The sequence below is a fragment of the Vipera berus genome (genome assembly GCF_964194415.1).
Source record: "Vipera berus genome assembly, chromosome: 2".
Lineage (NCBI taxonomy): Eukaryota > Metazoa > Chordata > Lepidosauria > Squamata > Viperidae > Vipera > Vipera berus.
In genome coordinates this window covers 244,676,657-244,699,902 of record NC_138203.1, presented here as the reverse complement: position 1 = coordinate 244,699,902, position 23,246 = coordinate 244,676,657, and the positions used below count along the sequence as shown (strand labels likewise).

Here is a 23,246-nt window from a genome sequence, read left to right as displayed (position 1 = left end):
CCATAGGACTCAGGGTGGTTCACAAGGTTTTTTTAAAAACAATACAGCAAATTACAAAAATTAAAAACAATTAAAATGATTACATTAACTTTGAAATAAAAACCCCAATTAAAATACAATTAAAACCCCAGTTAATACTCTCAGTCCAGGCCAGAAAGCTCGAAGAGCCAGGTCTTCAGGTCCCAGTGGAATGAGCTAAGGTCAGGGCAGTCCTAAGCTCTACAGGCAGCTGGTTCCAGAGGGCAGGCGCACCCACAGAGAAGGCCCTTCCCCTGGGTGTTATCCGCCGGCAATCTTTTACCGGCGGCACCCTGAAAAGACCCTCCCTGTGGGAGCGCACAGGACAAAGGGAGCTTGATGCCGGCAGCAGGTGTTCCCTCAGATATCCCGATATTACTAATCTAGATGAAATGTAAACAATAAGCCCTAGGAAGCAGGCAACGGCAAACCCTTTCCAAACTCTTGCTTAGAAAACTGCAGGGATTTGTCCGGGCAGTCGCCAGGAGTCAAAACTGATTCAAAGGCACGCGCGCACAAACAAAATAACATTCATCCAGAATCACCGTTTCACTTAAAATAACTTCAAAGTGAATTCTGGCTCAAATTTCTTCCTGATCCGAGGCCACGTAGGAATTGCACCCAAGCAACGCGACAAAAGAGCAGACATCTCCAACCCAGCCCTGCTTTGCCTCCAACTCTCCCCGCGTCTCCTTTTGTTGCCTTATATATAAACTACCAGGTAGTAGAGAGTTACGGAAGTCATTCTGTCTGTCGGCCTCCACCTCCCTCCCTTAGTCTTCCACGGGTGTGGAGGCATCCCACTGCCGACAGTGGCCGCTGTGAGGCCATCCCCGAGAAAGCAGGAGGGACGGGGCCGTTCTTCTCCTACGGCCCGCCAACCCGTCATATGACCAGAAGGCGAGGAGCCAGAGGGGAACAGCTGCAGCCGCCGGAGTCGGTGTCGTGGTGACGGAGGCGAAGCGGAACGAGACAGGCGAGGCGGACGCAGGGAGAGACGGAGAGGCGGGTAGAGACGCGGCTGGGCTGCTGTCGCTGCCACCATGCTGGCCTTGTTGTCTCGGCTGCTGGATTGGTTCCGGTCGCTCTTCTGGAAAGAAGAGATGGAGCTGACGCTGGTCGGGCTGCAGTATTCGGGCAAGACCACCTTCGTCAACGTCATCGCGGTGAGAGGCTTGGAAGCGGCCCCGCCCCACCTCGGCTCCTCTGCCCGGCCAGAGTTGGGGAGGGGAAGGAAAGGAAGGGGGTTGCCCCCTGGACTGGTTCGCCACTTGCCCCGGAATCCAGCGGGGACCAAAAACCGGCTGATCCTCCCACCCCCTTTTTTTTTTTTATTAAAGTGCCACGGCAGGAGAACGTGTCCGCGAAGCTTGGGAGGGGTGAAAGCATTTGGTCTGCAAGTGCTGGCTGAATTGCTGCCTTACGATGGTGGTTTGTAATAAGTGTCACGTACGGAAATTGTCTGCAAAGAAAAAAGATCGACCCCCCACCCCCCAGATCCCGAGTCTGTCCCCATGCACGATGCTCTTCTTTTCTGGGCAGCGTTGAGCTACATGGTAAATATCCGGCCCCGTGGTTTGGTGCAGGTAAAAGCTTCGTGGCGTGGGGATGCTGCTGCTGCTGCTGCCTGTAGGGACAGAGTCTTGGTCTTGGGCCTGGGTGGGGCTGAGGATGTTTTACCCAATTCTTCTTACTCAACCGCTCTTGAGAAGACCAGATTGGTATCTTGCCTGGCTGGACCGGTGTGCTTCCTGCGTAGTAAGCGCTCCTTGGGATGAGCAAGGTCAGGAGCTGCTCTGAATACCCTCTCGTCCTTGTAACTGCTATCATCCGGAGAGTCTTGTGGGTGTGGCATCCCCAAAAGGAATCATCTTAGTGGAGGGTAGAGATTCCCAGTGTGGTGAGACAAAGGGTTAGGCTTTATTGCGCTCGGCCTTGCTTTGGAACTAGGTTTGTCTGCCTGTCCCTCTTTTGAAGAAATTGGACACCAGGTTTAGATTTGACACTTAATGCAAGATCATAGGTAGAGAATAGCCTTATTATGTAGAACAGGATATTGTGGGCACAATCAGAGAACTCAGGACTGTCCTGGAACGCCGTTCATATGCCTAAAGTTGGCTACAAACATACAACGTTTATTGTACCTTTTAACCACTGCCTGTAGTCTTGCTTTCTTAAGTGAGAACTGACGCTACCTCTTGTGGAACTAGCAATCTTCTCAGAGGCAAGGTATTCCGTAGCATAACAGATATTTTTCTTTGTCTTCATTTTACCTCAGTGCTAATTTTCTTCTCAGACTGTATTAAAATAATTAGCTCTGCACACTTCAGATGTATATTTAGAAGTAATTCTCAGTTCAGTGGTATAACTCTCAAAAAAGTTTTGTAAGTTGCAATCTTAGATGCAAATAGAAATCCTTTGGTATGGTTTGGTTTTAGGAATATGAATCTTTCTCAGAGATACTTCGTAGCAAAAATTACAGTTGGAAAGTATGTTATAGTTTAATAGGCTTTCATCCCTACAGCTTCTTAGAACAGTGCTTTACATCTATTGCTTTGATACTAGAATATGCTGTTTTGAGTTTGTTTTTATAGCATACTTAATAAAGACTGAGGGGGGTTAGGAAGATAATTGGTGAGTAACATCCATGATAGTCATATGATAGAACAAAGTGGCCTCTTAAAGCAGCAACAATAGGAGGGTGGGGTCAACTGTTGAGGGAAACAGGATAGATTAAGAAATGCTTTTGCAATGGTACATGCCTCTTTAATTTAGCTGTGGAATTGATTATGCATGCTGAAATTGTTGGGACGCGGTGGCTCAGTGGGTTAGGACGCTGAGCTTGCCGATCAGATGGTCGGCAGTTTGGCAGGTCGAATCCCGAGTGTCCCTGGGACAAAACTCATAATAGATAAAATAACAAAAATATTACCAACAATATCACTAACAGTAATATGAAATGACAATTTTTGCTTCGGTATTGTTTTATTAGAGATCTTCACCAAAATTTGTAGCAAAATACTTGAGTTAAAATATAGTAAAATTAAACTAATAAAACATGATCCTGAATATCTGGTTCTTTGATAGTTGTATTACTTTTTTGAAGTTTAAAAACTAAATATGTTTAAGTGAGGTAGTTATTGAATTATAATGGTGAAGCCAAAATACCATATCAGCAATGATTTATGCTAATTTCTTACTCCAATTATTTTTGAGGGAAGGCTGTCTGTGTTAGCTTCCTTTCAAAATAATCTTCAAAGTAAACATGCCCTCTTTTAACCTTTTGTAACCTTTCAGATGAATTGTCAGCTATCTTTAACTTCGCATATGTGACTGTGTTTGTTTAGATGAAATAAAATTTTGTTTTTATTGATGAATCAAATTATTAGATTTTTTTAATCAACTGAGTTGCTATTGATAACATGTTTTTTGTTTTATGAAAAGGAACTTTTCATATTAATTCAATAAAAAATAGTTTATTAGCCTAAAATTGAATAACATAAAACCAGTTGACATACAGAATTCTATGTGGAAAGTATATATATAAAAAATTAAACCTAAGTTCTTAAAGCCGAAATAGAATTCATTATAAGTGATGGATAGTTATTTGTTAATTCAATTTGTGTAGTGTTGGACTACCAAATCTCAGCATAAAAAATACAGATAACCACAAGATAACAGCATACAGAAAGACCTAATTCTTGGCTGTCATGTAACGGTGATATTGATTTTTTAAACCCCAGTTACATAGCCCTATCAGGTTATTGTTTCTTATTTTTCAGTTAATTAAAAGGCTATTAAAATGTATCTTTACAAGTCCATTGATTAGCTTTAATGATTAACTTATTTCTTAATTTATATAATGCTCCCTTCCAGGAATCAACTAAGCTCATAAGAGTCCCAAATAATTAGTTTATTTAGGTCATGACCAGTATTTTGAATGGTGTCCAGGAACACGTTGAGAATAAGCAATGTATTTAGTTGAACAAGTGAGTAATGCATTTATAACTCGGTTTGGTTACAGCGTAGTGCAGAGCTCCCCAACCTTTTGGGCACCAGGGATTGGTTCCATGGAGAGAGGTTTTTCCGTGGACCGGAGGGTACGTGGTTTTGTGTGCTGTCTGCATTCCACAGAAGGGGCTTTGTTTGTGCGGACTGGTTGCTGGCATTCCGCGGACCGGTACTGGTCCAAAGACTGGGGGTTGGGGACCCCTGGCGTGGTGGCATTGTTGTACTTTGGACCATATCTTATTGCCATGTGGTAAATGCTACATTGTTTTAGATGGTATTACAAACCTGCTTTACTTTTGTGTTGGTCTTCCATTGTTAAAACACTGTCTCTTCAATGACAGGTTTAAATTAATAATTTAACTCATAATTTGCCAAATCGTAGGCTCAGGTCTCTATGGCATATTTTGTTCTTATACCCTTTTAATATTTATTAAATGTTAAAAGATAGTAAGAATTCTTTCTTAGATTGGAGTTAACATGCATTTAATGTTTTACCTTATTACTCCATTATAATACTTGTGTTGCAAGTTTTGTTTAAAAACTTAAGGTGAACATAATGACTACAAAGCTAGGTAATGCTTTCATATTTTTTTCTTTCATTTGAGATTGAAATGACTGCAATTTTATATGCCTTTTCTTTTGGGCAATAAGGTATAGGATAGCATTGTGAACTGTATATGGCATTAGAAGAGGTATATTTGTATTTATGTGAAGGCTTCATTGTAGCAAGGACCTCTCGAACAATTTTACTTGTATTAATGGTAATATAGGACCTAGACATTACAACCATTCGTTAAGTGATAGTTTGAAGTTACAACGACACTGAAAAAAATGACTTATGACCATTTGTCACACTTACAATCAGATTTCAAATGCTTGGAAGTTGGCATATATTTACGAAAGGTTGCAGTGTCCCGGGATCATGTGATTACCTTTTGTAACCTTCTGACAAGCAAAGTCAATTGGGAAGCCAGATTCACTTAACTATTGTTATTAACTTAACAACTGCAGTGATTGACTTAACAACTGTGGCAAGAAAGGTTGTAAGATGGCTCAAAATTTTCTTAGCAACTGTCTTGCTTAGCAATGGAAATTTTGGGCTACATTGTGGTTTGAAGTTGAGGACTACCTGTACTGCAAATGTTATGTACAGTGTAGTTGCTTATGCAGTCATCAGTCAAACTGGATCATGACTTATTTTCCAAGAGGATATAATAGTAGCATTACTCATGAAATATGATGTTACAAAACTGGATTTACTACAAAAGAATACCCAGCCTAAATTCAGAATACTTAATAAAGCTGAAATTATCTGTTGCAAAGCAAAGCATGCCACTCCACTTAATGTATTAAAGGAAAGGTTGCTGAGTTGTATCTGCTCTTCTAATCTTATGGAAGAATATTTCTGGTTTTTAGTGGCTGCTGACATGGTCACAAATGCTGTTTTGCTAATTTATGGCTACTGGGGTTAAGGCTAGTGGACACCTTCCATGGCTGATTTTGATGTATGAAGGTTTAGCAGTGACCTTTGCTAAACCTTGCTTGTGATCTTTATTGAAAGCCTTCAGATGACTTGTGCAAAGCACAAACATATTGCAGCTCTGAATAGGAAAAGGAATGTGAAAAAACAATGAGATGACTTTTTGTAGGAATATATATATACAAGTATATCACCAGTGAAAAGGAAATTACAGCTGCATTTCAGTTGAAGTATTTGCTTGCAAATAAAGCAGTTGTTTAAGGCAATGGCAACCTCTCCCATTAAAACAATTCAATCAATCCAGATGTCACTATGTTGATTTGTGTAGCATATTGGCAATAGAGGGAGGGGTGATGAGGGAAAATGTTTCTGGTTTATCTAAACAGAGAACTTGAATTTCCTTGTGCAAGCTGATGGAAAATATTTCTCTAGGCCTAAAAATTAATGTATCTGTTTTTGGTCATATATACTATTTTCATAGTAAGAATGATGCCAGTTTATTTATACAGTTATATAAAGCATTCACTTCCTAAAGGATTCCAGGTGGTTTGCAAAACAGAATACAGTCTTTAAAACCACCATTGATCTAGCCTAATTAAGTCAGTCCATAGATGCCATCAGTGCATCTATTCATTCTGTGTGAAACATTTTAGGGACTAGAAGGTGGAGGCATTCCATATCTCAGGTGATGAGGTGTTGGGGGAGGGGGGTGGGAAAGGAAAGCCACTGGGAAGGTGTGTCAAGGTTTCACTGCCCTTATCTCCAGGGGATGGAAACCCTTAGCATTGATTGATGATTGATTATGAGCCAAATCGTTTTAGACTCCTAGCAACCACGTAGATTTTCTCCACATCAATCCTTACCTTATTCTTTCAGGTCTCTCAATGTGCATTGATCGCCATTGTAACTCAATCCACTCATTTACTTGTTGGTCATTTCTTCTCTATCTTTCTACCTTTCCCAGCATTAGAGCCTTTTCCAGAGAGCTGGATGTTCACCTAATGCAGCGGTTCCCAACCTTTTCTATACCCTGCGCTCCTGGAACGCTTCTGATATATTCTCACAACCCCTTACAAAAGTTCAAAATAACGGCAATGAATTATGCATATAATAATTATGCATAGACGCTATAATTTTGAAAACCCAAGTTTTCACACCCCCTGGAATATCGTCTTGCACCCCCAGCTTGGGAACCCCTGACCTAATGCATCCATCAGTTTGCTTTCTTGGCTGTCAACAGTATACTCAGCAGTCTTCTCCAAATTCAGTGTTCAAAGGTGTCAATATTCTTCCTATTCTGTTTAAAGACCAACTTTTACTTCCATAAAGTATCACAGGAAATACATGGCTTGTGTGATTCTGATCTTTAGCATAGTTGATATTTAAAGATTGCACGTGGTAGGATGAATTGGGGGGGGGGGACAGTTAGTTTTGTAGGTACCCCGATACCAAACCATGTAGTGTAGTGGCCCCCAACCTTTTGGGCACCAGGGACCAGTTCCATGGAGGGAGGTTTTTCCGCGGACTGGAGGGTGCGTGGTTTTGTGCGCTGCCTGCATCTTGCGGATGGGGCCTTGCTTGTTTGTGTGGCCCGGTTGCTGGCATGCTGCGGCCCGGTACTGATCCACAGACTGGGGGTTGGGGACCCCTGATGTAGTGCTTTAAAGCAGCCCTTTGATTTGTACTGGAAACAAAACAGCAGACAACAGTTATACTGTTAAACATGCCGTGTTCATTTAGCAAATGAGCACCTCATTTTCATTCAAATGAGCATGGGAGGAAGCATCCAAGCAGCTCCTTGTAATACATGCTACAAGTCATATTACCTGTTTTCCACCTAGTCTGAATATTTAATGGCAATTTACAATGCGATAGTCATAAAACAGAAAATCACAACGAAAAGCAAAGAAGACATCCCAATGGAAAGTATATGCAAAAGATACTTAGCTTTTGTTGCTTCACGTTGCAGTTGATGCTAAGCGAGGAACCAACTACTTATACATAATAAATACCAATGAAGTAATAAACAGTAGATCAGGCCTGATCTCACTAAGACAACAGTATTATTCCCTGAAGGCTGTTGAGTTCAAATACAGGTGGTCCTCAGTTAATGACCTTTCATTCAGTAGCCTTTTGAATATACAACTATGGTCATGTGATTGTGATTTGGAACCTTCCCTGACAAGGAAAGTCAATGGGCAAGATAGCAGGAAGTTGGAAGTCACAGCCACAGTGAGATCCTCATTTAATGTCCTATGGCAATTTGTTAAGGTAAAGGTAAAGGTTCCCCCGCACATGCGTGCTAGTCGTTTCTGACTCTAGGGGCCAGTGCTCATCTCCGTTTCAAAGCCGAAGAGCCAGCGCTTGTCCGAGGATGTCTCCATGGTCATGTGGCCGGCATGACTAGATGCCAAAGGCGCACAGAACGCTGTTACCTTCCCACCGGAGTGGTCCCTATTTTTCTACTTGCATTTTTACGTGCTTTTGAACTGCTAGGTTGGCGGAAGCTGGGACGAGTAACAGGCGCTCACTCTGTTACGCGGCACTCGGGATTCGACCCACCAAACTGTCGACCTTCTGATCGACAAGCTCAGCGTCCTAACCCGCTGAACCACCGCGTCCCTTTTTTGTTTAACTAGGGGGATGGTAATTGGGGACTGCTTGAAATGCCAGAACTGCCATCACTAAGTAGCATGGTTTTGTGACATTGCACTTTATGCTTAGTGATGGATATTTCAGTCTCACCATTGTTAATTGAGGACTTACCTATAGTTTTAATAAATTTCCAGAAGGTGGTGAAGGAAAAAGCTATTCTTATCTCCTGTAAAGAATGCTTGTTTCAGTGTCTTATCCTGCCAGATATCTAGGTAGAAGAGAACGTCAACGATACTCTGTATATATTAGAAGGATAAAACAAGTGATCTTAAAAATACCCATATCAACATATTAAATAATTTTGTTTCATCTGAAACTTTTCCTAATTTATTGGCTAGAAGTAGACAGAAGATCCCATTCCTTACTTTCATTTGTGTAAATGCCCATTTATTCCTTCTGTTTATTTTTCGTTGCTCAACCAAGTTACCAGTCTATTGGAGGACCACTTCTGTAATCCCATGATTATTCCAATTTCTCAGGTCTTCAAAGAGAAACTTCGTCAAAAGCTTTTTGAAATTCAGGTGTCAATAGGATTACCTCCATCTGCATGTTTTTGACACTTTCAAAGAACTTAAGCAGAACCTATCACTGTAGAAGTCATGCTAACTCTCCTTCAACAAGGTTGCTATTCTACATGCTCCATTATTTTAACTTTGATTATATATTCCGCCAGTTTGGACAATAAGCTAACTGACTTATGCTTTGTGTGGATCTTAAGCAAAAGGGGTTGAGAGAAAATCAAACCCTGGAGCACCCTGTATAGGGATACCCGAATGCTGAACCTTTCTTTCATAAGCTCCTGAAATTAACTGCTTGGGAACTAATGGAGCAGAATGGTTTCCTTCCCAGACAACACAGGAAGATATTGCAGTTGATGTTATTAAATGCCACTGAGAGAAGAGCAAGCAGAGCTGGGAGTGGATTAAGTGCATCATCAGCTTAGCATCATTATGTTCCCACAAATGTTCTAAGTCCAGGTCCTCTTGAATCCTGTGACTCTTATGTGGCACCAATTTAGTATTGAACTTTACATAATTAGATTCTTGAGCAATACATCTTCTGAATTGCAACTTAATGTATGATCCTGATCCTTTGCCTCCTAACATTATGCTACCCATATTCAAATCCTGCCATCGGTTATCTGTAAGAACAACCAGTTCAGTATTTGACCTCTGTCTGGGCCTGAATCTAGACCGTCAGGAGTCCAAATAATCTACTTCTTTCTGTGTTCCAGTGTGGTTTTACTCTTCCATTCAGATATGGTAAACTATAGTGTGGGCTGAGCAGCACTCAGAATATCTGATTTGCAAGGGGAGACTTTGTTAAGGCTGGTCATCAGAATAATTAATAGTATTTGTTCTTTGATTAAAAGAATTAAATGATGTAGTTTGGGAATGATATTGAAGAGCCGAGCCTATTCAGAACCTGGCCACGGGAGCGGTGGGCCAGCACTCACCCGCTGCTCCACTCACACGAGCAGCACCTCAAGGGCTTCTCTTCTCTCTTGCGTGAATGGAGCTGCATGTGCACATGCGTGCACCCAGGCCTGCTGCTTGCGCCGCCCAGTTCCCTTCTTCTGGACCTCCAAGCCACCTGCTCCTGATGCTCCAAATGCGGAGCAGTGAGAGCAGAGGCTGAGCTGGATGAGCGTGCCCTGCTCAGCTTTGCTGACTCACCGAGGCTGCCTGCGCAGGACACCTGATCTGCTTATGGAGCGTCGGACAGCTCAGTGAATCTGAAGGAGCATGAAATTGCAACCATAAAGGGTTCTCTTCTCTGTGTCAAAAGCTTTTGCAAATGGCCAGAAGGCTTCAGGGGAGCGATGCCGTGCTGCTTCAAGGCCTTCAGTCCCTTTGCAAAGCTGTTGGTGCGGAAAAGACGGAAGAAGTGCAAAACTGCGCCCCAAAGGCTTCTCTCGTGCATGTGTGGTTCCTTCTCCCCCGCCCCTCAGTCCGGCCACCAACCTGCCAAGGTTGGGGATTGCTGCCTTACAAGATAGTTATTGGGAGAGTGAAACTGTTATATATAAATTGTAGCTGAAATCTTCAAAACCACTGCTGAGTTTTAATGATTTGCTGATTTGTATCAGGCTTGGGAGTATTCTAATAATTCTGATAATTCAATTGTTCAATCTTTTATTTGTTGGCCAGTAAATTTAAAAAAAACCAAACACCTCTGCTACTTAATTTTGAACCAATATGATTTTAATAAGCATATTTTACTGAATATATATGGATAACACGCAGTACATGATATTTCTAGCAGCTTATTAACAGAGAATTGGTGAGTTCCTGATTACTGCTCTTGATGGTTATATGGTTATATGTTGCTTCCTGAAACAGACCATATTTGCTAGTTACCAAAGAGCAGTAGCAAAGCAGAACTGTTGCTCTCCTGGTTTTGTTTTTAAAACTTGTTGGTACAGAGTTTGAAAAAGTTATGGCCAAAGTGTTTCCTTCTACAGATATAATTGTACATTGTGCCATCAAAGTTTAAATAAAAACCTTTCAGGGTGAATGTTTTCACAACTTAGCAGCTGCCTCCTTTGAGAAGAATATGTCCTTAAGTATACTCTCTCAGTGCCTGTAAAGTTGTTGTCCAGCCTCAGAATGATTAATATAAATATAAGTAGGAAGAAATAGAACATGTTCCCTTTTATGAGAGTTTTACTTTACGTTACTTGTAAGTCAAGAGTATGAAGAAAGAGAAAAAATAGCTTTAAAAACAGCAGGACTGTAGGGCACAGTCAGATAACTTTCCGTCAAAACATATTTGCTAATTAGAGATACACTACTGAAAAGGATTGATGCGTGCAGGCTTTTATGAAGTACATGATGTTTATGTGGCAAAACTTTCAAGACTGCTGAACACCAATTTTGGTGTGCTTAGTCTTTGTTGGTCAAATGACATGACTCGTCAGTGCCATGAACAGCACATGAATTGGCGGCTATGCTTTGTTTTGTGCTTGCTTAATTTAAAATCTTATTTATGCATTGGTATGTTGATAGCTGAGCTGTCAGCAAGATAAATTATACTAACCTATTTTTTTAGGGGCGTAGGGGCCTCTTATGCATCATTATATGTCATTTGCAGCTAATTAAATCAGGAGATGGAGACTATCAGGAACAAGAGCAGTAATGCCTGATGGCAGTTTTTGCAAGCATTTACATATGTGGCAGGCATAGCTGTGTTAAAATTTGATTACACAAACATTCCAGAATCCCTTTATGATGTATGATGTCCAGATTGTGAAGATGTATAATTTCCCCTAATTTTGCAAATTTGAAGTGTATCAACATTTTCTTATGCATGCCAATATATTAAAATACAACAATCTATATGTAGCTATCAGTTGTAGCTATCAATGTTAAAATGAGGCAGCAAAAATGAATGTTTCCCTTTTTTTATATCAAGTGTTTGGCATATTTAAAAGCACATCAAATTGTGGAATGTGCTTAGGAAAGTAGCAATCATAACACATCATCCTCATCTGAAATCAGTTTGCAGGTCAAGAAGTCAGAGTTAAAATGGGACATGGTGAAACAGGCTGACTCAAGATTAAGGCTGTTATTATTTATTCAAACTATATGCCCAATATATATTGAGGGAAGCTGGACTGGAAGAGGATAAACAGGGTTTTAAAATTAAAATAACCTGCACTATGTTAATGATATTGCTCTGGAAGCTGAAAATACAAATTAAGTGCAAGCTCTAGTAATGAAAGTCTACTCTAGGAACAGTGAAAAAATGTCCTAAGATTAAATATAAACCCAATTAATGACAACATGTACAGCAACCGACTTTAGAATGAACAATGATATTGAAATAGTAGATCCTAAAAGACAAAAGCTATCAATAGTGAAGGAACCAACAATCAAGAAATAACATCACAGATTTGCACTTGGTAGAGTAGCAGTGAAGGCCTTGGAAAAGATATTCAGATATGATGTGTTTTCACCTACAAATACCAGAATCATGCCGGCAGGCAATATTTTTTTCTTGGAACACTTTATGGAAGCAAAAGATGGACTTCAAGAAACAGGATAGAAAGAATATTAATTTTTGTATTGGAGAAAATTACGAGTACACCATAGATTGCCAAAAAATAAAAATAACAAACCCAAACCCCACACCAAAAAATTCATCATAGAACAAATCTATTCAGAGATCTCGCTGGAGACACAAATAACCAGTCACAAATTATAATACTTTGGACATCGTGTGTTGACATCTTACCTTGTGAAGTCTATAATGATGGGGAAAGTAATAGATCAGGAAAAAAGAGGATGTACTTTTACCATCATACAGACAGCTTAGTGGCTAACTCATTTTGATGACCATGTGAAAGCTGTCCACTCCTAATCTTTTATCTGCAAAGAAAACCTCTTTATGCTGTCTTGAGCTTTTTGGACTGTAAAGGCCATAGTAGAGTATGAAGGAGTGCTGTGTTGTATGAGCTGGATTTGAAACAGAAAATGTGATTTGGAGCATGTGGGGCATTCAAGTAGTACTTGTCAAGCAACTCTTTAAAAGAAGAAGATGTCTCTTTTGTTAGGCCAGTGTGGCAGGAGCCATGGGATCCCAAGGGAAAAATACATTTGTTTTAAGAGAGGGCCAACAGTGCTTGGCATCTTTGAAGTGAAAGCACCAAGTGAGCACCCCAGGACATATTAGAGTAAATGTAACAATGTCAGAGTATTGAATGTAAGACAGACATTTTGCAGGTAGGAGATTAAACTTCTACAAATTAGAGAAGTAGGATCTCTTCGCTATATCCCCTGCTGCAGGGTGCTGTTTATTCATAAGGGAATTCAAGCTACAGTGCAAAATGCTCAATATGATTTTTTAAAAAAAATACAGGTCAGTTTGGACCATCTTGGGCCATCTTTTACAGCATTTCCCAGTGTTGGATCTGGAAAAATACTCCTTCATGCTAATTTCTTATGAAACTGAGAACTGATATATTTCTCCTGGAATAAATGCATTTACCTACTAATTGTTATTTGGGGAGGATGGAATATTTATGTAATATGTTTGCGTGGCGTTTATATTGCATATGAAGTGACTCTGGGTAGTGTACAACCGTAATCCCAATATGATTGGGGTGCAGTTCTTTTATATTGCAACTTTTAGGCACAGGGCAGTAAGTAGGTTTATGTAAATAAATGTGCATTTTATTATTACTGTCTAGCTGAGAATATTCTGTGGCTCAAGGAACCAGAGCTAATGCATTAATTTCAGTAATTGGAATGATCCAGAAAAAAAGAGAAAGTGATGAGTTAGTGATCTTTTTGCAAATATTATATTGTGTTATATTTGGAGACCGCTTCATATAGACACCATCATAGTCTTCCGTTGTTACTGCTGTATTCTAGCCGAATCTATCAGAATGATATATATACAGTCTGCTGTCTTTTAAGCTCTCTGAGCAGACAGATACAGATGTTACATTATAACATGCCCCCATGTACAACATAAGGCTTTACACGAGCTGAGGGTCTCTATTTTTCTAACTTTCTTACTACAGATAGAAAACATATATGTCTATATTTTCCTATTTTGACTATATTAGGGCTCTATCTGACTGTAAAATAATACCACGTTTCCCTGAAAGTAAGGCCTACCCCGAAAGTAAGCCCTAGCATGATTTTTGGGGGTGGGCCTAATATAAGCCCAACCCCTAAAATAAGCCCTAGTTTGGGGGCGAGGCACATACTTAAAAATCGAGCTAGGGTAGGGGTAGGGGTGTGGATCTGCCCCACGTACCCCGCACCCACTTACCTTGCAGCCAGGCCTTTCCTCCTCGGCCCACTTCTGCGACATCTTCTGCAGCCAGGCCTGCATTTCTCAGTCACAGGCCTTTCCAGAAGGCCTGTGCAGCCGAGAACCGAGCTATGGATTCAATCCATAGCTTGGTTCTGCCAGACCTCTGTAGCCGAGGACTGAGCTATGGATTCAATCCATAGCTCGGTACTCGGCTGCATAGCCTGACTGCAAAATGCAGGCCGGAAGGCAGCTGCAGAATGAAGCTGCTCCTTCCGTCCCAGAAGAAGTGGACCTGTTGGGCAGGGCTGTCGGTGCCACAGCTGAGTAACACATCCCCCGAAAATAAGACCTGGTGCCTCTTTGGAGGCAAAAAAACCCAACAAAAAACCTGGTCTTATTTTCGGGGAAACACGGGTATATATTTGTGAATATATATCTGTCAGTTAACTAAATGGCATGGGTCCGGGTTATTTACGGGAGCACCTTTTGCCGGCGTTAACTTCCCATCGCCCTGTGCTCTCCCACAGGGTGCCGTCGGTCAGGGAATATCGACTGGCGGCCCCCAGGGGGAGCATTCTCTGTGGGCGTGCCTGCCCTCTGGAATCAGCTTCCGGTTGAGCTCCGGATGGCTCCTGACCTTCGCTTGTTCCGCCGCAACCTGAAGACTTGGCTATTTGAACTTGCCGGCCTGGACTGAAGGTTTGGGATTTTAGATTTTAAATTTTAAACAAATGTTAATTTTAGAATGTGTTCATTGTTTAGGGCTATTTGATTTAATTCTATTTTAATTTTTATACATTATGTGTTATTTATAGTGTTTAAATTGCCCTGTACACCGCCCCGAGTCCCTTCGGAGAGGGGCGGTATATAAATCTAAATAAATAAATAAATAAATAAACTATAGTAACCATCCAACACTAGTGATGATTTAATGAGTCTTTGATTTATATAAAGGGTCTAATAGAATGTCAAATAATGTTGAATGTAAGCTAAATAAAAACTTGTTTTATTCCAGATGCCTTTATTTTAATAATCTTTTCTTGTTTTTTATATGCCTCTTGCTTGAGTGATTGGTGCCTCCTGAAATATAGGATGTGCTCCTGTATGCCTTAAGAAGGCCGTTTTAAAAACTTTATTAAGCCTTCTTTTCACCCAGAAGACTATTTAATATTTGACCCTTGGGGACATTGGTTAAGAAAGTGGTAGCACCACAACTCAATATGCACCTGGATGACACTGATTTTCTGGACACATTTCAATTGAGGTTTGAACCGGGTGTGATACTGAGGTTGCTTGAGTTACTTTGGTGGATGTTCCTTTTATTTAAAACTAAATGCAGGAATTGTAGCCTTTAGTAGTACTCCTGCATTTTTTCAGTGGTTTTCAGTACCATGAAATGGGATATCCTTTTGTATTTTCTGGCCAGATTTGATCTTGTGGATATTGCTTTGTAGTGGTTACAGTCATTTCTGTCATACCCAGAATGTGATGCTTTGGGACTGCTTGACATCTAAACATAGGTCTATGATATATTTCAGGGTTCTTATCTTCTACGCCTATCTTCTCTGTTCCTTTGCTTCATGAACTTACTGGGGAAGACCATGCAGAGTTTGAACTTGGTGCCATAAGTGTAGTGATAACACCTGGCTTTATTGTTCCTTTTAATTCTAATTTCAAGGGGGGGAAAATCACTACCTTTGAGTCATTGTCTGATCTGGACAGTAGGCTTCATGAGAGAGAGAGTGTATGCCTCTGAGTCAGTCTTTTCCTTGGCAAATGCCTAGACAGTTTCCTGCAGTTTTCTTGGCAAGATTTCAGAAGTGGTTTGCCATTGCCTGCTTCCTCGGGCTGAGAGAGAGTGGATGGCCCAAGGTCACCAGATTGGTTTCATGCCTAAGGTGGGACTAGAACTCCAGTTTCTAGCCTGGTGCCACAACTACTACACCAAACCAGCTTACCGTATAAGAAAGTACAAGATGAATAAAATCCAGACAAAAAGGAAGGGCCATTAAGAAAAAAACCTGAACTTTGGGAATGAAGTGAAGCTTGTTTTGGATGGAGTTATATTCCACCAGAAACAGTAAATTTATAGTCTGGGATTAGTCTTTGATTTCCACTGCTGTTGGACTTATTTGTGTTGTGGCAATGAATGTGTTTTTAAAACTATGGTTAGTTTGCAAGCTGTGATATGAGCTAGTTGAATTTAGCAGTTATCCACAACATGGTTACAACCAGCTTTGTTTACTTCAACAGTATTGCTATAAGTGAGGTTTGCTTATTATGTTTTAGTAACATATATCACACAGCATAGCTATTTTCCAGCTTTGAGCATAACCGTAGAATATTAATGTATCATCGGCCATGATATAATTCTATAATTCTCTGTATTCTAGTTTGAACTCCTGGAAGGAATTTAGAATAAGAAAGACAGATTAAACAATTTGATTTTTCACTATGCTGTCTATTGCAACTGTACCCAAATTTTGCATAAACTCATTAATGGAGGTGGCCGTTTAAGCAGGAGGGTTGTGGACTTTTTACTGAAACCACAGCTTTGTTTAGTAGCTTTACTAAATATATTGTCATACTTATGTAACCGCCCATTTCATGGACAAATTACTCTGGACAATGTACAACAAGGTGATGATACCATATTCCACGTCGATGAATGATCTCACCCAGCGGTTTCATGAAGATATTAAATAGGAGTGGAGAGAATGCTGAACCCTGTAGAACGCCATGTAACAGGACCTGTTTCATTACTCTAAGCTTTTCTGTAAACCATGGAGATTAATCGGACCAATGAGAGAGGAGAGGTTGAATGACTGTGATCTGATCCAGAGGCTCAGCTGCCCTCTGGTTCCACACAATGACCAACGTTCAGGCAAACCATCAGGAATACGCCCAGCTCTGGAAACCATCTGGGTTCATCAGTCACTTTTTTCAATGGTGAAAAAAGTAAGGTTCTACATTTAGGCAGGAAAAATCAAATGCACAGGTATAGTATAGGTGGTACCTTGGTCAATAGTAGTAACTGTGAGAGGGATCTTGGAGTCCTAGTGGACAATCACTTAAATATGAGCCAGCAGTGTGCTGCAGCTGCCAAAAAAGCCAACACAATGCTAGGCTGCATTAACAGAGGGATAGAATCAAGATCAAGTGAAGTACTAATACCACTTTACAATGCTTTGGTAAGGCCACACCTGGAATACTGCATCCAGTTTTGGTCACCACGATGTAAAAAAGATGTCGAGACTCTAGAAAGAGTACAGAGAAGAGAAACAAAGATTGGGGGACTGGAGGCTAAAACATATCGGGAACGGTTGCTGGAATTGGGTATGTGTAGTTTAATGAAGAGAAGGGTGAGGGGTGACATGATAGCAGTGTTCCAATATCTCAGGGGCTGCCACAAAGAAGAGGGAGTCAAGCTATTCTCCAAAGCACCTGAAAGCAGGACAAGAAGCAATGGATGGAAACTAGTCAAGGAGAGAAGCAACCTAGAACTAAGAAACTTTCTGACAGTTAGAACAATTAACCAGTGGAACAACCTGCCTCCAGAGGTGGTGAATGCTCCAACACTGGAGGTTTTTAAGAAGAGACTGGACAGCCATTTGCCTGAAATGGTATAGGGTTTCCTGCCTGAGCAGGGGGTTGGACTAGATGACCTCCAAGGTCCCTTCCAACTTCTTCTTCTTCTTCTTCTTCTTCTTCTTCTTCTTCTTCTTCTTCTTCTTCTTCTTCTTCTTCTTCTTCTTCTTCTTCTTCTTCTTCTTCTTATTATTATTATTATTATTATTATTATTATTATTATTATTATTATTATTATTATTATTATTATGAGTGGACCAATCGAATACATCCAGTCCCCCTTTGCCAGGGGGCAGTGCCAGAGGATCTGGTTACTACCAGGGCAAGAACTGACCATGACATGTGAGGCACAGAATCCCCCCCAAATCCAGATCATATTGCTGCTGCTCTGATGAGAAAACCCAGGGGCGGGACCACTGCTCTGGATGATCTGGGATAGACCCCCTACTAGGGATAGACCCCCCTAACGGCTACCTCAGAGCCTGTCCCCAGGAAAAGCTGACTGAAGTCATCCCCAGGACCACAAACCTGGGGAACTGCACTGCCAACCCTGAAACAGAGTCAAGAAGCTCAGGCAAGGACTTTGCTATGCAGCTGAGAGGCTGGTACAATAGCAACAGTCCCAAAAGATTCCTATACAGCCCAACTTGAAAAACAGGGTCTCATATCCAGTAACTTGTGGAGCAGCACCCTTAAGAAAGAGCTGATGTTGCACCCAAAACCCAGCTGGGCACATTTTTGAGAGGTCTGGTAATAGACACCAGGTTGGCTCTTTCATCTGTGATTAAAGAAGGCCTTTAACATTTAGCAGCAGCAGCTAAAAGGCAAGGCTTCTGAAGGTCAGCTGACCAGGAAATGGGGTTGAGTCACTTAGGTGGTGATGCTATATACTGCAAAAGGTGCACATTTTATCATTTGGGTAATGATGTTATCAAGCAGCTGATATTAATGCAATGATGCCATCGTCTATTTAATGGATATTTGGGGACCCTGTTACAGAATGACTGTGCTGCTAAATTGATTTGTTATTTGGGTGTGTTGTGAAGTTAAGTAGGATTCAGAGCAAGAGGTAGCAAAAATGTAGAGTGAAGAATTCATTATTATTTTCCATAGTGGAAGAACGACTGAGTTGTTGTATATAGTCAGGCAACTTGTGGTTTTGTGTTTTTTTTGCCAATCCTATATTTGTAAATGTTTCCAAGAGTTCAGCCCGTAAGAACTTGTCTTTATCCTTGGGAATTCTAGAAATATATTTCAGATTTGTGATTTAGCAGTACATAACTGGAATAATCAGGCTTTTTATTGTTTTGAATTTTTATTCCCTTTTTTGAAGAATGAATTATTTAAGTAACTGATAGTTGGCACTAGCTCCTGATTTATTTAAATTGAATGCATCTTGCAAGGACATGTTGACATTCTGACAAGTGGGTTCAGTCTACTAAAACAGGGCTTTTCAACCTTTTCACCCATTGTACCACTTTTAGGATATGGCAGCATGCGAGTACCACCAGTCGCCTAGCTAGGTGTCAAAAACTTGACCAAAAAAAAAAGGAAAAAAGTGATGAAGTACAGGTAGTCCTCAACTTACAACAGTTCGCTTAGTGACTGTTCAAAGCAACAATGGCACTGAAAAAAGTGCCCAGCAAGACACCTGCCTGCCCGCCCGGCGGCGTTCTTCCTCCTGTCCGAGGTTTTCATTGTTGTGGGCATTTCTGTTGAGGATTGGCAGCGGGGGTGGGGTGGGGGGTGTTTGGTTTTTATTTCCCCTGCCCTCTGCTGGGTGGTTGCAGAAGTTTTTGGTCACTTCACATGACCCTGGGACACTGACCGTCATAAATATGAATCAGTTGCCAAGCATCTGAATGTAAATCACAAGACCCTGGAGATGCTGCAAAATTCCAGCTGATCGGCGCCTTTCTTCTGCGCTCAGCAGAAGTGCCAGGATCAGCGCCGAGCTCCAGCTGGAGCCTGGCGCTGATCCTGGCGCTTCTGTTGAGCCCCGACAGCCCTGCAGCTCCAGCCGTCTCTCGTTCAGGCTTGTGCGGTGCTGCCACCGGTTCAGCTCATTCCCCTCCCCCGCTACCACTTTTCTAGGATGGTCGTGTACCACCTGCCAGGTGCCAATGTACCACAGGTGGTACCCGTACCACTGGTTGAAAAGCCCTGTACTAAAATACACTGAATTCAACAGAGAATATACAGTGTAGGAAAGGTTAAACCAGTTTTCTTTCCGCCCTTGACTGCAAGCTTTAGCTGGTAATGTTTACAATACCCATAAAAATACTCACATGATGTCTGAAGCTGGGAAGCAGCTGCTAAAGATGGGCTATCTTGTTTTGTCCCAGGAAATACTATCTATGCACGTAGTAATACTTTAGCACCCTAGTTCTCACAGTCAGTATGTTGCATATCATGAACTAAGAAACTGTAGACAGACTGCATCCCTAGGACAATGACTGCTCTCAGACTTAAATATATTCTGCTAATATTACAGAGTAGCTAACTAAGGGTTTGCCACAGGAACTGAAAGTAAGTAGTTGGACTTCCTAAGGACAAGTGTTAACCAATTGTGAACTGCACTGTGGCCTCTCAGCACCCTTTGTGCCGTTCTTAGCAGCTTCAAATTTATATTGATGGATTTCCATGAATAAAATAGAATAGAGCTGGAAGGGACCTTGGAGGTCTTCTAGTCCAGCCCCCTGCTCAAGCAGGAGAACCTATACCCTCTCAGACAAGTGACTGTCTGGCCTCTTCTTAAAAATCTCCATGATGGAGCGCCCATGATTTCTGGAGGCAGGCTGTTCCACTGGTTGATTGTCCTCACTCTCAGGAAGTTTAGAAAATATCCGATACGGTTTCCTACTATTTTTAAATGAAAAATAAGATGTGTAAATAATTGGACGGATTTCATATACCTTAGTAGCATCTTTTAAACAATAAATAATGATACATGCAAAAAATAGCTGTAAAATCAAAGTTCCTCCAATCTATATAATATCACGACTTCATTGTCCTACCTACTATGAACCTGAGTGGCTGGCAAAGAATTGCCTACCCATGTCATAACATACAGTCATTGTCCTCTTGCTCCATCAAGCTGTCAGTTTCTTTCACATACTAGGAATCCGTGCTTCAATCTAATTGCACAGTTTTGTGATATACTGTGAATGTTTGCATTGCTATTCCATAAGATTGCCACGAGTCTTTGCTGGGATAAAAACCACACACATTTTTTATTCCAGCAAATCCACAGACTCATGGCATCTGATGGAATAGCAATGCAAACATCTTGGTGTGGGTGTTACCGTTTAATCATCAGGGAACAGATTTCAGATATGTTTTGCCTCCTTTGGCATAGCAAGTTCCTACCCTTTTGCTTTTTGAATGGAAGAGTGAAAGTTCACTCTTTGTCAAGCCCAGCCACATCCATTCAAAGCCCCTGTGGAGTTCTAAGCTAGGCAAAAATCCTTGGGGAAAAGAAGTAGCAAAGATGCCAAGCGCCACCTTTAATAGTATTCAAGGTAGAGGAAATACTACGTAGAAGATCGATTCTGGTGTTGCCTGCTTCTTTCCTCAGCAGATCATGAAGTACTTGCTCTAGGCAAGCTCAGCGTCAATCTAGAAAGGGGTAGGCAACCTCGGCTCTTTTATGACTCGTGGACTTCAACTCCCAGAATTCCTGAGCCAGCCATGCTGAGGGGAAAGGGAGAGTTTCCAAGATGAGCCATGCTGGCTCAGGAATTGTGGGAGTTGAAGTCCACAAGTCATAAAAGAGCCGAGGTTGCCTCCCCCTTTCTAGATTGCCACTGAGCTTGCCTAGAGCAAGTACTTCATGAAGTCAAGAGAGATACCTAGGCATGTGTTTGCATTTATTGAAAATATAAGCCACCCAGAATCACCTCGCGAGATGGACGGCAAACAAAATTAATACGTAAATACATTTTGAAGTATGTTGTCATATTTGTCCCGTCTTAGAACCCACCGTATTGAGATAAACAGCAATAAATGCTTTAATAAAATTATAAATAACTTAAAATGTTACATTACAGTATAATATCAGATGCAATTTTTGAAAATTCATTTATCATATTTCACAAGTGTTTCAAGCCTGGGCTCATCCTTTAGGTAAACTTTCAGGTTTTATGCTTTGGAATAATGTTGTATGATGCTGACTTTACACTTTCCCATGAAGTGCATAAGTTTTTCAGGTTTTTCCAGATGTTATGGTGTTGCCTTAGGGTGTTGGAAAGATTATTTTTTTATGCAGATGTCCAATTAAAAAAAAGAAACAACATGAGACATTCTAATTGGCCAGTGCTGTTTCCTAACACTTTTTGGGAAAACTATTTCACGGAGTAGCCTTCTAGATTTAATAGGGCATGCTGGGAAGCTTGAATATTTTCTATGCAATCTTTCTAAACCAACAAGATATTTTTGAGTCATTACATATGACTCTATATGTTGTTCCCTTCCATTCCTTTTCTTTCCACCTCATAATTTTCCTGGTCTCTCTCACATGTGATATGTGCTCATTAACAGTCTGAATTGCAAAAATTAACCTCCTCTGACCGAAGAGTAAAAAAATAATAATGCTAAGACTTAGTGTTATAAATGTTCTCTGATCTATCCAGCAATAATCCTTGCGTCTGAAAGCAACTGACTGAAAAGATAACTCAGTTACTTGACAGATCTTATTAAAGCCTATCTCTTTTCTGTCTTCAGTCAGGCCAGTTCAGTGAAGACATGATTCCTACGGTGGGCTTTAACATGCGGAAAGTTACCAAGGGTAATGTCACAATAAAGGTACGTATCCTGCTTGCTAAAGTAATTATATTTGCTAATGAGAAAAGCATGGGAAGAGTGATGAGACTGTCTTAATATAATTATTCACTAAGTTGCGTTGAGTAAGATTAACGTAGTTCCTGTTCTGAACCAGCCCTCTTCTCGCACCCCTAATCAAAAGAAGAGTCTGGAAAGCGTCCAAGGCTAAAAGGCTTCTGCCAAGATTTAATTACGCAGTTAACAAAAACACAAGAGCTTGTCTTCTCAAGCGGAAAAGGTTGCTTTCAGCAACCAGCCCCTCCCCAAACACTTCTTTTATAGAGAGCTCAGGGCGTGGTCTCCCTGTGCCTCCTCCCGAGGAGTCCCATAGTCTTTCTTTGTTTGTCCCTGCTCGTCTGCCTCCTGCGTCGGGCGTCCTTGAACAGGGCCAGCTGTGGGTCATCATCCTCCGCACTCTCGGGCTCACACAGCTGAGAAGAGGTCCCCGGCTGAGGACTCTGCAAAGCCTCTAAATCATCATCAGCCGGTTCGTTTCCCTCCTCCCCCACATCTGAGTCATCCGATACATCGGAGCTGGCTGTCGGACCCACAGGCTGGCCCTGAGTCACAACACTATCCCGCACCGCAGGGCCCTTCCCCCGGGTCTGCCGATCCGGATGCGGTCGGGATGGGAACTGTTCGTGAAAAGCAGTCACCAACGCAGGGGCATGAACGGCGGTCGCGTCTTCCCATGTGAAGTCCTCCGGCCCGTACCCTTTCCACTCGATCAGGTACTGGAAGCGACCTTTCAGCCAGCGGGAATCCCTGATGCTGGCGACCTCGTACTCGGGGGTGCTGCCTCCATCACGAGTTCCTGATGGAGGAGGTTCCGCTTGGCGAAGTGGACAGGCCGGTTGTTCGGGGACCAACAAGGACCGATGGAAGACGGGGTGCACGCGCAGGGAAC

General features: G+C 41.5%; 1 protein-coding gene across 1 annotated transcript in view; it reads left to right on the top strand.

Moving 5' to 3' along the window:
- Window positions 1-877: 877 nt before the first annotated feature.
- Window positions 878-23,246, top strand: part of ARL8B (ARF like GTPase 8B) — a 36,927-nt gene continuing 14,558 nt past the window's right edge. The window contains exons 1-2 of the mRNA XM_081316852.1: window positions 878-1,184; window positions 22,241-22,321. Of these exons, the coding sequence (XP_081172978.1) occupies window positions 1,062-1,184; window positions 22,241-22,321 (204 nt within the window). The 5' untranslated portion in view covers window positions 878-1,061. The remainder of the gene's footprint in view (window positions 1,185-22,240; window positions 22,322-23,246) is intronic.